Here is a 15,931-nt window from a genome sequence, read left to right on the forward strand (position 1 = left end):
AACACTGCCCCCTGTCCTTCCTACTGTCCCCCACACTGCCCCCTGTCCTCCCAACTGTCCCCCACACTGCCCCCTGTCCTCCCTACTGTCCCCCACACTGCCCCCTGTCCTCCCTACTCTTCCCCACATTGCCCTCTGTCCTCCCTACTGTCCCCACAGTGCCCCCTGTCCTCCCTACGGTCCCCACAATGCCCCCTGTCCTCCCTACTTTCCCTGCACTGACCCCTGTCCTCCCTACTTTCACCCAAAATGTCCCCTGTCCTCCCTACTGTCCCCGACAATTCTCCCTGTCCTCCTTACTGTCTCCAACACTGCCCCCTGTCCTTCCTACTGTCCCCCACACTGCCCCTGTCCTCCCTATTGTCCCCACAATGCCCCTGTCCTCCCTACTCTTCCCCACATTGCCCCCTGTCCTCCCTACTGTCCCCACAATGCCTCCTGTCCTCATTACTGTCCCCCACACTACCCCCTTTCCTCCCTACGGTCCCCACAATGCCCCCTGTCCTCCCTACTTTCCCTGCACTGACCCCTGTCCTCCCTACTTTCACCCAAAATGTCCCCTGTCCTCCCTACTGTCCCCCACAATTCTCCCTGTCCTCCTTACTGTCTCCAACACTGCCCCCTGTCCTTCCTACTGTCCCCCACACTGCCCCTGTCCTCCCTACTGTCCCCACAATGCCCCTGTCCTCCCTACTGTCCCCACAATGCCCCTGTCCTCCCTACTCTTCCCCACATTGCCCTCTGTCCTCCCTACTGTCCCCACAGTGCCCCCTGTCCTCCCTACTGTCCCCACAGTGCCCCCTGTCCTCCCTACTGTCCCCACAATGCCTCCTGTCCTCATTACTGTCCCCCACACTACCCCCTGTCCTCCCTACGGTCCCCACAATGCCCCCTGTCCTCCCTACTTTCCCTGCACTGACCCCTGTCCTCCCTACTTTCACCCAAAATGTCCCCTGTCCTCCCTACTGTCCCCCACAATTCTCCCTGTCCTCCTTACTGTCTCCAACACTGCCCCCTGTCCTTCCTACTGTCCCCCACACTGCCCCTGTCCTCCCTACTCTTCCCCACATTGCCCTCTGTCCTCCCTACTGTCCCCACAATGCCCCCTGTCCTCCCTACTGTCCCCACACTGCCTCCTGTCCTCCCTACTGTCCCCCACACTGCCCCTGTCCTTCCTACTGTTTCCCACTATGCCCCCTGTCCTCCCTACTGTCCCCCACAATGCCCCCTGTCCTTCCTACTGTACCCCACAATGCCCCCTGTCCTTCCTACTGTCCCCCACAATGCCCCCTGTCCTCCCTACTGTCCCCCACACTACCCCCTGTCCTCCCTACGGTCCCCACAATGCCCCCTGTCCTCCCTACTTTCCCTGCACTGACCCCTGTCCTCCCTACGTTCACCCAAAATGTCCCCTGTCCTCCCTACTGTCCCCCACAATTATCCCTGTCCTCCTTACTATCTCCAAAACTGCCCCCTGTCCTTCCTACTGTCCCCCACACTGCCCCTGTCCTCCCTACTCTTCCCCACATTGCCCTCTGTCCTCCCTACTGTCCCCACAGTGCCCCCTGTCCTCCTTACTGTCCCCACACTGCCTCCTGTCCTCCCTACTGTCCCCCACACTGCCCCCTGTCCTTCCTACTGTTTCCCACAATGCCCCCTGTCCTCCCTACTGTCCCCTACAATGCCCCCTGTCCTTCCTACTGTCCCCCACACTGCCTCCTGTCCTCCCTACTGTCCCCCACACTGCCTCCTATCCTTCCTACTGTCCCCCACAATGCCCCCTGTCCTCCCTACTGTCCCCCACAATGCCCCCTGTCCTTCCTACTTTCCCCCACAATGCCCCCTGTCCTCCCTACTGTCCCCCACAATGCCCCCTGTCCTTCCTACTTTCCCCCACACTGCCTCCTGTCCTTCCTACTGTCCCCCACACTGCCTCCTATCCTTCCTACTTTCCCCCACACTGCCTCCTGTCCTCCCTACTTTCCCCCACACTTCCCCCTGTCCTTCCTGCTGTCCCCCACAATGCCCCGTGTGCTCCCTACTGTCCCCCACACTGCCCCCTGTCCTCCCTACTGTCCCCATGCTGCTCCCTATCCTCACTATTGTCACCGCACTGTGCCCTGTCCTCCCCGTTCCCCTCAGTGCTCCATGTTCTCCCTACTGTCCCCCACAATTCTCCCTGTCCTCCTTACTGTCTCCAACACTGCCCCCTGTCCTTCCTACTGTCCACCACACTGCCCCTGTCCTCCCTATTGTCCCCACAATGCTCCTGTCCTCCCTACTCTTCCCCACATTGCCCTTTGTCCTCCCTACTGTCCCCACACTGCCCCCTGTCCTCCCTACTGTCCCCACACTGCCTCCTGTCCTCCCTACTGTCCCCCACACTGCCCCCTGTCCTCCCTACTGTCCCCCATACTGCCTCCTGTCCTCCCTACTGTCCCCCACACTGCCTCCTATCCTTCCTACTGTCCTCCACAATGCCCCCTGTCCTTCCTGCTGTCCCCCACAATGCCCCCTGTCCTTCCTACGGTCCCCCACAATGCCCCCTGTCCCTACTGTGCCTCACAATGCCTCCTGTCCTTCCTACTGTCCCCCACAATGCCCGCTGTCCTTCCTACTGTCCCCCACAATGCCCCCTGTCCTCCCTACTGTCCCCCACACTGCCCCCTGTCCTCCCTATTGTCCCCCACAATGCCCCCTGTCCTTCCTACTGTCCCCCACAATGCCTTCTGTCCTCCCTACTGTCCCCCACACTGCCCCCTGTCCTCCCTACTGTCCCCCACAATGCCCCTGTACTTCCTACTGTCCCCCACAATGCCCCCTGTACTTCCTACTGTCCCCCACAATGCCCCCTGTACTTCCTACTGTCCCCCACACTGCCCCCTGTCCTCCCTACTGTCCCTATACTGCCCCCTGTCCTTCCAATTTTCTGTATGCTGGGGTCTTATCGGAATCTGAAAGCCCCCCCATGTGAATGAGTATGGAGTACATGTTACAGTTACTCATTCACAAGAAAAAATGTGTAAATAATGACAGGAGACCTTCTGTGACAAGTCCTTTATTAAAAATAAAAATGTAAAAAATGTCCCCCGAATAGATCCAACGTCACTCACAATGCCCGCCGCCATCGCTACGTGGAAAAAGGAAAAAAACTTGTGACTCCGGCTCCCGGGAATGGCGGCTCTGAACCTGGAAGTGACAGAATGTTTGTCATTTCGGGGTTCATTCATCACAGATGAGATCGGGGGATCAGATCCTCTCCAAGCTCCTCCTGCTTAGTAAGTTGAAGTGGTTTACCGATGTTCCTCCGTCCTGGACATCCTGGAGGAAACACGGCAGGCACCAGCAGGGGGGAGGGGTGGCACATTCTCCGTACTGTAAAAGTGATTGGCTGCTTCTACAGCTGCCCGGATCAATTTTACATGACCGCTGGCTGAAATAATAATACAAACCTCATTTGTGTTTAACCCCTTGAATACCAGAAGGATAAGAAATGTACCTTAGTAGACGAGGGGTCGGGTAATGAGGTGAAGCTCTCCTGACTTCCATCAGCCAATCATGTGGAAGCAAAATTGCATTTTTTACATTTTCTTTGCGTGTGATTGGATATTCTTTGTAAAGTCAGATTTCACCGCATTCACTAAGCTCCGGGGGAAAGTTCTGTGAAAAGTGTAAAGTGAACAGCCTAGTTGTATTTAGTAAATCCCCCCTCTGTCTGTACACTGAACTGTCCGGAATGCAGGTCTGGGGCCAATAATGATGCAGACAGCTGACATACATGACATGGATCCTAATACCCCTCCCCCTCCTCTCCCACCCTACTTAATATAGACCAGCAGACTAGAATATCCTCCTGCGCCCCCCTGCACACTGACACAGGATGGGGGATGGTGTGGGACAAGGCAGAGGGGGGGGCATGTTCTCATGGAAGATGACTGAATGAGATTTTGAGCTTCACCCTTGTCTTTGCTGGTACATGGAAGATCACTTGGTGGTGTGACGGAGGGTAGGCGGGACAGAACACACAAGGCAGGCGGCAAACACTTAAAGCTTTATTAAAACAGACAACAGTCACTCAATGGGGAGTAGTGCAGAGAGAGAGCCCAGAATACTTTGTAATTCAGCCCCGGTGGGCAAAGTTAAAGCCTCTACAGCAGTTTGTAATCCAACAGGGAGGTAAGAGGCAGTTCATAAACAGGTCAGATAACACAGGAGAAGCATACACCCACGCAGAGCTGATGTGATAATCCCAGATAGAGATGGCAGCGTCTCAGGAAGAGCTGATGTGGTGGTCTCAGGAAGAGCTGATGTGGCTTCTGGGGTCCCCCTTACTCCAATGGGGCTCAGGCAGAGTCTAGGCCGCAGCTGGATCCCTCAGTGGATGCACAGCAGAATGGAACATTGGGAGAGACCAGCACTGACCTCTTAAACCCCGGGGCAGGACGAGAGGTGGTGGGGGGTCATTAGCAGGATGACAATGGAGGGAAGGCCTTAATTGAGCATTTTGGATGACAATGGAGGGAATGGATAGGAAAGGAAATACAGTCATTGAATTTGTAGCTGTAAACAGGAGGGCAGTGGGGAGGATATTACATTTGGGCAGAAAAGCAGGTCGGACAGGATGGTCAAGGAAACACAGTAATTAGATTTGCAGCTGTAAATGGAATAACAGTGGAGAAGAATTTTACATGGACACAAACCATGATGGGCAAGATGGACAGGGAAGGAAACACAATAATTGAATTTGTTGCTGTAAACAAGATAACAATGGGGGAAAAAACTAATTGAATTTGGGACCTTTTGTTGAGGGGGTGCGGTAATTACAGCTAGGGACCTTTGGCACACAGAAGTAGAATACTAATTGGAGGATGCTCTTCCTATGGCCAGGATGGATTAAAGGAACAAGGAATTATTAACTGGGAATTAATAAGTGGGCTGGCAGAGAACTCATATCATGACTGCAGCTGAAGAAGTCATCCCGGTGTTAGAGCCGAGGGTCTGCTTTCTTATAAAAGCAATCCAACCAGATAATTAGCCGCTGGATTGCTTTTACAAGCAGCGGGAGGGGACCTCCCCCCTCCCACCACCTTCTGTGCCCTCTCAGCCTCTCCTGTCCCATAGAAGCAAACAGAGGCCAGATTGGCCCTGATGGCCTCCATGATACAGGAAGATGGAAGTGATGAGCATTCATCCCTTCTGGTTTTCTGGAATATAAAATGGTAAGGCCCCTTTCACACCGGTTGGGCCCGTCAGCGGATCCTCTTGCTCAGCGGGGGATCTCTCTGCTGATCGCTGTTGGGCAAATGGATGACAAGCCTGCATCTGCTTCGCTTATACAGAGCGGACATGGACACGGCCCGCTGTCCTCTATGGGCGGTCAGACTGCCATGTGATCCGATCCAATGGACAGAAGGGGAATGGATCCCCATCTGTCTCTTTTTGGTGGATCGGATCGGATGTCGGCGAGTGTAAAGGGACACATATCCGTTTACACCTGCCGCTCCATAGAGGAGAATAGAGGTTCTGATCGGGTCCGGACCCAATCGGAACGTCCGTGTGAAAGGGGCCTAAAGTATCTGATTACACTGATCTTGGTGCGATCAGATGTTAATGGCAGAGGAGAGATTTGGAGGCTAATAGACCCCAGATCTCTCCATAAAGAGTACCTGTCACTGTCATCCAAAAAGAAATGTAAAGCGACAATGTCAACAAAATAAATGGAAAGGAATATGCAGCCCCCCTCCCCCCCCCCATGTTTGTGCGCAAAAGGTGAATGCACGAGACATGCCGCACGCTTTCAAACAGTGATGGTCCCACACATGTGAGGTAACACCGTGAACATCAGATCGAGGGCAGTAATTCTAGTACTAGACCTCCTGTGTAAATCTAAAGTGGGGCCCTGTAAAGGCTTTTATAGCATCTCCTGTGGATAATGACATTTACGTCATTTGTGGCTGTTGCAGGCGTGCGCATTGTTAAAGAATGACACGTTTGGTATTTATTCACTCGACATAACATACATTTTTAAAAATGTTACCAAACAATTTGGTGTTACATTGTATTTTTTTACATCAGAACTTTTAAAAATGTATTTTTCCCCAATATTTGCACTAGAAAAAACAGCTGCGCAAATACTGCGTGTAAAAAATTGCAACACCCTTCATTTTATTCTCTAGGACCTCCGCTATAAAAAGTCTATAACGTTTGGGGCTCTAACTGATTTTCTAGCAAAAAATCTGATTTTGAAATGTAAATAAAAATGGTGAGAAAAGGCCTGATCTTCAAGTGGATACATTGCACAGGAACGTGCTGCGCATGCAATGCTCTGTGCGTTCCAGTGCGATTCACATGCTATCTGGGTGCAGTATGATTTCACACCATTCATTTGAATTGGCTGAAATGGCACCAGACCACAGCTAAAGTTGTGCTTGGACTACTTCACAAAACACACAGCAACCGGACCGCATGGAACTTGTGTACTTCTGTGCCATGCCATCCAGTGCAGGAAAATGCCCTGTGATTGTGGACTGCGTTTGGGGTGTCGTTAGCATTGCACTGACACCAGGTGGGGGACACAAACATGGACCTCAGATTTCCCACATCACATTCTGGTGTCAACTGGCCCTCAGAACCACTCTAAACACATAATCTTCATAGATATTGGGACACGATTGTCGGCACCATTAATCAAGCTTTTTTCAATGACATCAAACTGAACCCAAACCCCTTCACGCCTGAAGGTACAACAAATGTTCATGCCTAAGCACAATTTTGCAGCTTTGACATGCGTTAGTGAAACCGTCATCACAACTACTTTGTGCATCCAGTTGGTAAATGGTAATGGACGTCTCCTGATTTTATTTTTATGTGATCAAAGGAAAACAGGCCCAAAATAGTGAAAATCATTTTTTCTAAAGTTAGCTGTATATTTCTTGCTGCTGCCATAACCCACCACCAAAGGACAACCCCCAACAATTCTCCTGCCCCCGACGATGGCAGCAATACCTCGTATGTGTATGTTAGTTGCTGTTTGTACCCGGAGTACAGCCCAGGAACAGTACTGCGCAGTTTTCTTTACATTTTTTTTTACCTTCTAAAACACACCGACACTAACTGACACTGATACTAATTTACATAAATAAATAACCCCCCAAAATACTGACTCTGACCTTAACCTTTGACCCTGACCTTGACCCAAACACTAACCCTGGCACTGTCCTAGATCAAACCTTCATCTACATATTTTTTTTATTTTTTTTATTTTAAATTGCTGTTATTATTATTATTATTATTATTATTAATATTATTATTGATTGATTTTTTTACACACTGTTGTTTTTTTTTTCTCTGAGAGGAGAGAGAGCCAATGTAAGAAAACACGTGGGGCGAGGTTCACAGTGACTCCTCATTGTGATAGCCAATCAGAGGCTCACAGTGATCAGGTGACCCAGAGTTGGGAGTTCTGAGTTTTGATCATTAGAATGGGACCCAGAGCTCTCAGTGAGACCCCCGCCTCTGTGCTGGGAGCTGGCCATACGGCGCGCTCCCACCACAAAGACAGATATGCAAATACAGTGAGGAACAGAAGTATTTGAACCCCCTGCGATTCTGCAAGTTCTCCCACTTCTCCATCATGGAGGGTCTGACATTCACATTGCAGGGGATTCCCACTCTGAGGACAGAATTCAGGAGATCCCATTGTATGATTTGTAAAGAATGTATTTGTCTCACACGGCTGAACAGAAGTATTTGAACCCCTGAGAAGATCCGTGTTAATATTTGGTACAGAAGCCTTTGTCTGCAATTACAGAGGTCAGACGTTTCCTGTAGTCCTTGGCCAGGTTTGCACTGCAACAGGGATTTTGGCCCCCTCCTCCACACAGATCTCCTCTAGATCTGTCAGGTTTCGGGGCTGTCGCTGAGCAACACAGAGTTTCAGCTCCCTCCAAAGATGTTCTATTGGATTTAGGGCTGGAGACTGGCTAGGCCACTCCAGAGCCTTGATATGCTTCTTACGGAGCCACTCCTTGGTTATCCTGGCTGTGTGCTTCGGGTCGTTGTCATGTTGGAAGACCCAGCCACGACCCATCTTCAATGCTCTGACTGAGGGAAGGAGGTTGTTGCTGAAAATCTCACAATAAATGGCCCCATTCATCCTCTCCTTAATACAGTGCAGTCGTCCTGTCCCCTTCGCAGAAAAGCACCCCCAAAGCATGATGTTACCACCCCCAAGCTTCACAGTAGGGATGGTATTCTTCGGATGCAACTCATCCTTCTTTTTCCTCCAAACACGACGAGTGAAGTTTAGACCAAAAAGTTCTCCTTTGGTCTCATCTGACCACATGACTTTCTCCCATGCCTCCTCTGGGTCATCCAGATGGTCATTGGCAGACTTCAGATGGGCCTGGACATGTGATGACTGGAGCAGGGGAACCTTCCGTGCAATGCATGATTGGAAACTATGATGGCATAGTGTTCTACCGACAGTGACCTTTGAACTGTGGTCCCAGCTCTCTTCATGTCATTGACCAGCTCCTCCCTTGTAGTTCTGGGCTGATTCCTCACCTTTCTTATCATCAGTGATACCCCACATGGTGAGATCTTGCATGGAGCCCCTACAATGTGAATGTCAGACCCTCCATGATTTCTGAGTGGGAGAACTTGCAAAATCTCAGGGTGTTCAAATACTTCTGTCCCTCACTGTAAGATGGTAATGTGATGCAAGGTGTACTCCTATACTTTTGAATTTTAACATATTATTTTTCTATCCCAAGTGGGCCATGATGGCTGTGAAAACCCAATAGCATAAGGCTGTTGTGCGCTATGTTACACGTTTCTGACTTTGGATGTGTTTCATTATCTGACAATGCATGTCGTGATACTGATTGTACTCAGATGTCAACTCTGGAATGTTTTGGATGTTTTCATAAATTTTCATTTTAATTAAAAAAATATAGAAAACATCTTTATTTAGCACTTTATATAGAATTCTGACTTTTTTGTTTTTCTGTACAGGTGGATTGAAGAACCACGTTTTCGGTCAAGCTGGTCTTCATAAGTACAACTCAGTCACATGGGAAACGAGCCATACGGATGTCTTAGGTGACGGAACGTCTTTATCGTAGTTCACTGGAGGATTCACACAGGATACGAGACATATCAGTGTTCTCAATGTTGTAAATGTTTTGGATCCTCTTCAACATTGATCCCCCCTCAGAGGACATCAGGAGAGAAGTCATTTCAGTGTTGTGGAAGTGACAATGGCTTTACAATGTAGTTCAACCCTTGCATCCATAACAATTATTTCAGAAGCTAGTTCTTGCTTGGATTGTGATAAAGGTTTTACAATGAAGGCAAAACATATCACACCCCAGAAGGGTCACACTGAAGAGAAACCTTTTCAGTGTTTTGAGTGCAACACAGCTTTTACAACAAAGGGTAATCTTACCAAACACAAGAGGGTTCACACCAGAGAGAAGCCATATCAGTGTTCTGAATGTGATAAAACCTTTACATCGAAGGATCAACTTATCAAACACCAGAGGATTCACACTGGAGAGAAGACATATCAGTGTTCTGAATGTGATACAGCTTTTACACACAAGTGTTATCTTATCAGACACCAGATTGTTCACACTGGAGAGAAGCCATATCAGTGTTCTGAATGTGAAAAAGCTTTTACAATGAAAGGTAATCTTATGACACACCAGAGGATTCACACTGGAGAGAAACCATATCAGTGTTCTCAATGTGATAAAGCTTTTACAGTGAAGTCAGATATTATCAGACACCAGAGGATTCACACTGGAGAGAAGTCATATCAGTGTTCTGAATGTGATAAAGCTTTTACACTGAAGTCAAATCTTATCACGCACCAGAGAGTCCACACTAGAGAGAAGCCATATCAATGTTCTGAATGTGATAAAGCTTTTACAACGAAAGATTATCTTATGACACACCAGAGGATTCACACTGGAGAGAAACCATATCAGTGTTCTCAATGTGATAAAGCTTTTACACTGAAGTCAAATCTTATCACGCACCAGAGAGTCCACACTAGAGAGAAGCCATATCAATGTTCTGAATGTGATAAAGCTTTTACAACGAAAGATTATCTTATGAAACACAAGAGGATTCACACTGGAGAGAAGCCATATCAGTGTTCTGAATGTGATAAAGCTTTTACAGTGAAGTCAGATCTTATCAGACACCAGAGGATTCACACTGGAGAGAAGTCATATCAGTGTTCTGAATGTGATAAAGCTTTTATACTGAAGTCAAATCTTATCACGCACCAGAGAGTCCACACTAGAGAGAAGCCATATCAATGTTCTGAATGTGATAAAGCTTTTACAACGAAAGATTATCTTATGAAACACAAGAGGATTCACACTGGAGAGAAGCCATATCAGTGTTCTGAATGTGATAAAGCTTTTACAATGAAAGGTAATCTTATCACACACCAGAGGATTCACACTGGAGAGAAGCCATATCAGTGTTCTGAATGTGATAAAGCTTTTACACAGAAATCAGATCTCATCACACACCAGAGGATTCACACTGGAGAGAAGCCATATCAATGTTCTGAATGTGATAAAGCTTTTACAACGAAAGAGTATCTTATCAAACACAAGAGGATTCACACTGGAGAGAAGCCATATCAGTGTTCTGAATGTGATAAAGCTTTTACAATGAAGCCAAGTCTTATCACACATCAGAGGATTCACACCGGAGAGAAGCCATATCAGTGTTTTGAATGTGATAAAGCTTTTACAATGAAGTCAGATCTTATCAGACACCAGAGGATTCACACTGGAGAGAAGTCATATCAGTGTTCTGAATGCAATACCACTTTTAAACAAGTGTCATCCCTTATCATACACCAGATGATTCACACTGGAGAGAAGCCACATCAATGTGTTGAATGTGATAAAGCTTTTAAAACTAAGTCAGAGCTTATCATACACAGGACAGTTCACACTGGAAAGCAGCTTTGAGTGTTCTGAATGTGATAAAATGTTTACAACCAACAGCAAACTTATCATGCACCAGAATACTCACACTGGAGAAAGGCCATATCAGTGTTCTGAATGTGGCAAAGCTTTTGTATATAAGGAAAGCCTTATTATACACCAGAGGAGTCACACTGGAGAGAAGCCATATCACTGTTCTCAATGTGATAAATCTTTTAAACATAGAGAACAACTTAACACACACAAGAGGGTCCACACCAGAGAAAATCTGTAGCCATGTTGTGAGTGTAACAGATTTTTTTACATAAGTCACATGTGATCACACACCAGAGGATTCACAGGCTTCAGCTGCAGGAGGTAATGGGGAGAAGGGGGGTTTAAAGGGATAGAAGCTCAAGACTATTTTACCTTTTGACTATTTTTTTTCAGACAAGTATTGACAGTGAACTGTGTTTCCTAATGATTTTAATCTCTATCCTTTTTATGAAGCTTTGAATGAACATGTAATATATTTTCATCATTCATTAACTGAGCTGTGTTCCCAAGTGTTTTCTTCATTGTCAGATCCTGGGCTAATGCATTACCAACACTGCCTCAGCACCAAGACTAGGTAGTGGTCAAGTGGCATCTTACCAAGCCTCCAAAGTCTCAGTGGGAGAGACTTTTCTAGATTCTGATGACTATTCCAATATCCGTCTAGCTTGAGGGCTCCAGCTACGCTCACCTTGTCCAAGCCTCTCTTCACATATTCCACCTCCCCTCCAGTGATCAATGCCTTATTTCCAGGTTCCTCCTCCTCTTATGGATGACAGCTTTACAGGTAGGACTGCCACAGGGACAACAGCCATGGAGAATTCTCTGTCCAGTGAGAAATCAAATTCCTAAGCTGGTGTAGGCCTTCCAACACCAATTCACTGCTCTTTGTTTGGGATGTGTTCAACAGTACCACTTACGCCCAGCTGGCTGCTTGTCTTCCATCTTGTCCTGCCACAAGTCCAAGGGATTCCATCAGGAGAAGATTGGACTTCCTTATTATATTGTCTCTCTGTTCAGCTATTGCTCCTCTCCATAGACCGATCACATACTACAACTGCATCTTCTGGGGGACTGAAATTCCTCTGACTCGGGTTCTCTTCAATGACTCTGAATAGTCAATTCTCTTTTTTTGGGTAGGTATTGTTTTTGGGTAGGTATTGTTTGCGAAGAACCCTTTTTTGACCCTAGAAACATTCTGATGTTGACAATAAAGTGTAACTATGGTTAGAATTAATATTTACATAAAGGGTGCAATCTGTCCTTAACCACTTATGGTGATGTCCCAGTTCAGCACATTACACCTTTAGGATTTGTAATCTACCCAAATGTATTATACATCAGTTTTTCATGTCAGAGGGCTTTAATGTGGTAGAAAATGAGGATACGTATATTTTATTTGTTTTTCTAGGTAACACTTGTGATGTCACTACACTCCTAATGTAAATACGGTGCAAAAGAATTCTGTTTTTGTTGCTTTTACAGTGCTCTCCCATCACCTTCTGTGGCACTCTCGGCCTCTCCTGTCCCATAGAAGCAAACAGAGGCCAGATCGGCCCTGATGGCCTCCATGATACAGGAAGACGGAAGTGATGAGCATTCATCCCTTCTGGTTTTCTGTAATATAAAATGGTAAGGCCCCTATCACACCGGGTGGGCCCGTCAGCAGATCCTCTTGCTCAGCGGGGGATCTGTCTGCTGATCACTGTTGGGCAAATGGATGACAAGTCTGCGTCTGCTTCACTTATACAGAGCGGACATGGACACAGCCCGCTGTCCTCTATGGGCGGTCAGACTGCCATGTGATCTGATCCAACGGACAGAAGGGGAATGGATCCCCATCTGTCTCTTTTTGGCAGATCGAATCGGATGTCAGCGAGTGTAAAGGGACACATCTCCATTTACATCTGCCACTCCATAGAGAATAGAGGTTCTGATCGGGTCCGGACCCAATCGGAACGTTCGTGTGAAAGGGGCATAAAGTATCTGATTACACCGATCTTGGTGCGATCAGATGTTAAGGGCAGAGGAGAGATTTGGAGGCTAATAGACCCCAGATCTCTCCATAAAGAGTACCTGAAAGGATAATATAACATAATCAGCTCCATTTTGTTATACAAGATGTTTGCTTAAAAAATATATGACTTTTGTAAACATTAAGAGAAAAGTTTGTACTGTATGTATTCTTTACAGGAAACTAACTGTGTTTTTTGTGGAAGTTTTTTGAGGAAGTAACTTTCGGTTAGACCGTGGCCGTAGTCTGGGCGTTGTGCTAAGATCATGAGTTAGTCTGACCACAACCATCTGGCCAGAAACTAGTTCTGCAAAGTTTAATGACAATTAAGGTGCAAATATTAAAGATAAATGCATGAATTTGATTGGTTGATATTAAAGGTTGGTCATTAATAATCTGCCTAGAGACTACAGATTTATATATATGCCGATGTTTCCGCAATAAAGTTGAAGTGTCTTGCAACGAGCTGTGGCGTGGTGTGCAATTCATTTCCCGATATATCGTAAGTTATCGCTCAGGTGTAACCGGTGGGGGCCCCCATTGAGAGGAAAAACTCAACACCAACCCTTTGTACTGGTGTCAGAAGAGTGGGATAATCACCAAGGTGAGTGAGAATCTTTTTTTTCTATTTTTTTAAGAAAAAGAGATGCTTTTCTTGCCGAGGTCATTATTTCTGAACTTAAGAGGGAGATTGGTGGGTGGAGTTTAGGAGCGAGAGAAAGGGACTCTCGGCTCGGGACATAGAATACCTGTATACACCTGACATAGCACTTATTGTTCTTTGTTGTATTGCTGTATTGTATTACTAATCTGCTGCTGCCGCTGCTGTTGTTATGGGGAATTCCTTAGGTAAGGAGGAAATACCTCACCATGTGCCGCCGCTAAAAGCATTAAAGTTGATTCAATTGATGAAGAAAAATAGAGACAAAAAGCAGAAAGGGAAAATGCAGTTGTTCCCATAAATGAGACTTGAAAAGAATTTGTTACTAGAGTTTCTTCTTTTGGTTACTATTATGTTAATCCACGGGTGGATAATTTAGTAAACTGGTTAGAAGGATTGGGAGGAGCGAGATTTCCCCGGGAAGGAGGGAATGACACAATGTGTATGGATATGATGAATGGTATGTGCCTGCATGAGCAACCACAGGTGGATGTTTGGTGAAAGGGAGCCCCAGCTTGGGACAAGGATTATATGTTTGAGGGAGGTAAGAATTGGTTGACATATGTACCAGGATATAGAACCTTAATTGCAGCAAATGTTCCTGTGCCACCACCACCCTACAAACATAAAGAGGTTAATTCAGTTCCACCAACTTCCCCACAGATAGCCCCATTATATCCAGCACTTCCCCACAGATAGCCCCGTTATATCCATCACTTCCCCACAGATAGCCCCGTTATATCCAGCACTTCCCCACAGATAGCCCCGTTATATCCAGCACTTCCCCACAGATAGCCCCGTTATATCCAGCGCTTCCCCGCAGATAGCCCCGTTATATCCAGCGCTTCCCCGCAGATAGCCCCGTTATATCCAGCACTTCCCCACAGATAGCCCCGTTATATCCAGCACTTCCCCACAGATAGCCCCGTTATATCCAGCACTTCCCCACAGATAGCCCCGTTATATCCAGCACTTCCCCACAGATAGCCCCGTTATATCCAGCACTTCCCCACAGATATCCCCGTTATATCCAACACTTCCCCACACTGATAAAACAGAGGATGATGAAGACATCATCATTTCAGCAGTCCGAGTTAGAAGACAGCGTAGAGCAAATGAGAGAGAGGCAGAAAGTTCAGATGATGAAAGTAAAACAGAGGAAGAGGAGGAAAAGAAAAAGAAAGTTGAAAGAAAGGAAAAGAAAGTAGTGGAGGTAAGTGATAGGGTTATGAGGTCCAGTGATGAGCCAAAGGAAGAGAAGGGAAGAGGATTGGGGCCGGTAGAAGAGGAAGAGAAAGTGAGATCAGCTTACCCATTTATGACCGTGGGGGATGAGCTGATTTTAAAGGCATTAGACGCAAAGGAATTAAATGCTATAGTACAAGGATGCCCCAATCCCAGGAAGTCTCCAGGGGGGAGCAGTATCCTGGTTAAAAAGAATGTGTGTAGGAAGAAATACGATGGAAGATTGCAAGGTAATTGTAGAAAAGATATTGGGAGATATTACAGATGAATTTGAATGGGATAACTGTCCAATATTTAACAATGAGGATAATACTGAGTTGGGACATAGGGCGTGGTCCACAAAGCAGGGTGTGGATAAATATCCCCTGTGATCTAGGGAGCAGAGGGATGCAGCGTGGGAGGAAGTTAAACCGGAATTGGTAAGGCTTTACAAGCAGAGGAAATCATTTGCTCCAATTGTAGCATGTAGACAAAAAATTACTGAAACTGCCACAGATTGTATTAGAAGGTTTAAAAAGGTATGGCTGGAAGGAGGGATGGATGTAAGTGATGGGGAAAGTGAATCTATTTTTATCCAATCATGGATGAATGGAGCCTTGCCCCATGTTAGTTTAGCGATTAGACAGCTGTATGGTGCTTGGCATAAGAAGTATGGGACCCCCCTGGAGATTTCCTCGAGTAACACCAAATCAATAGGAATAGAAGGAAAAGAAACACCCACTAGCAGTACATCTCCCCCCCCCTTACAGGCAAAGGATGGACAGGTCTGGTATCATAGATTTCATGTGCTCCCACATTGCCCAGTATCCCTGTTAGGCCAAGATTTGTTAGCTGCTCTTAAAGCTGTGATGTCTATCACAGAAGAAGGCAAGCAACTGGACACACCTTTTTTATTTTGCCCAGCTATAGAGCGTGATTTAAGTACACTTCCTGAAAAGTTATGGGCTAAAAATGCAACAGATGCTGGATTCATTGATTGCACACCATACAAAGCCACCCTGAAAA

The 15,931-nt window shown here is 46.7% G+C and overlaps 1 protein-coding gene across 1 annotated transcript in view; it reads left to right on the forward strand.

The window, feature by feature from the left end:
* Positions 1-15,931, forward strand: part of LOC149434739 (uncharacterized) — a 202,315-nt gene that overhangs the window by 6,152 nt on the left and 180,232 nt on the right. Inside the window, exon 2 of the mRNA XM_089663447.1 lies at positions 9,016-10,701. Coding sequence (XP_089519573.1) covers positions 9,261-10,701 — 1,441 coding nt within the window. The 5' untranslated portion in view covers positions 9,016-9,260. The remainder of the gene's footprint in view (positions 1-9,015; positions 10,702-15,931) is intronic.

Source organism: Staurois parvus, unplaced genomic scaffold, assembly GCF_062004578.1.
Source record: "Staurois parvus isolate SC_StPar_1 unplaced genomic scaffold, SC_StPar_1.0 ptg001689l, whole genome shotgun sequence".
In the NCBI taxonomy this organism is placed as follows: Eukaryota; Metazoa; Chordata; class Amphibia; order Anura; family Ranidae; genus Staurois; species Staurois parvus.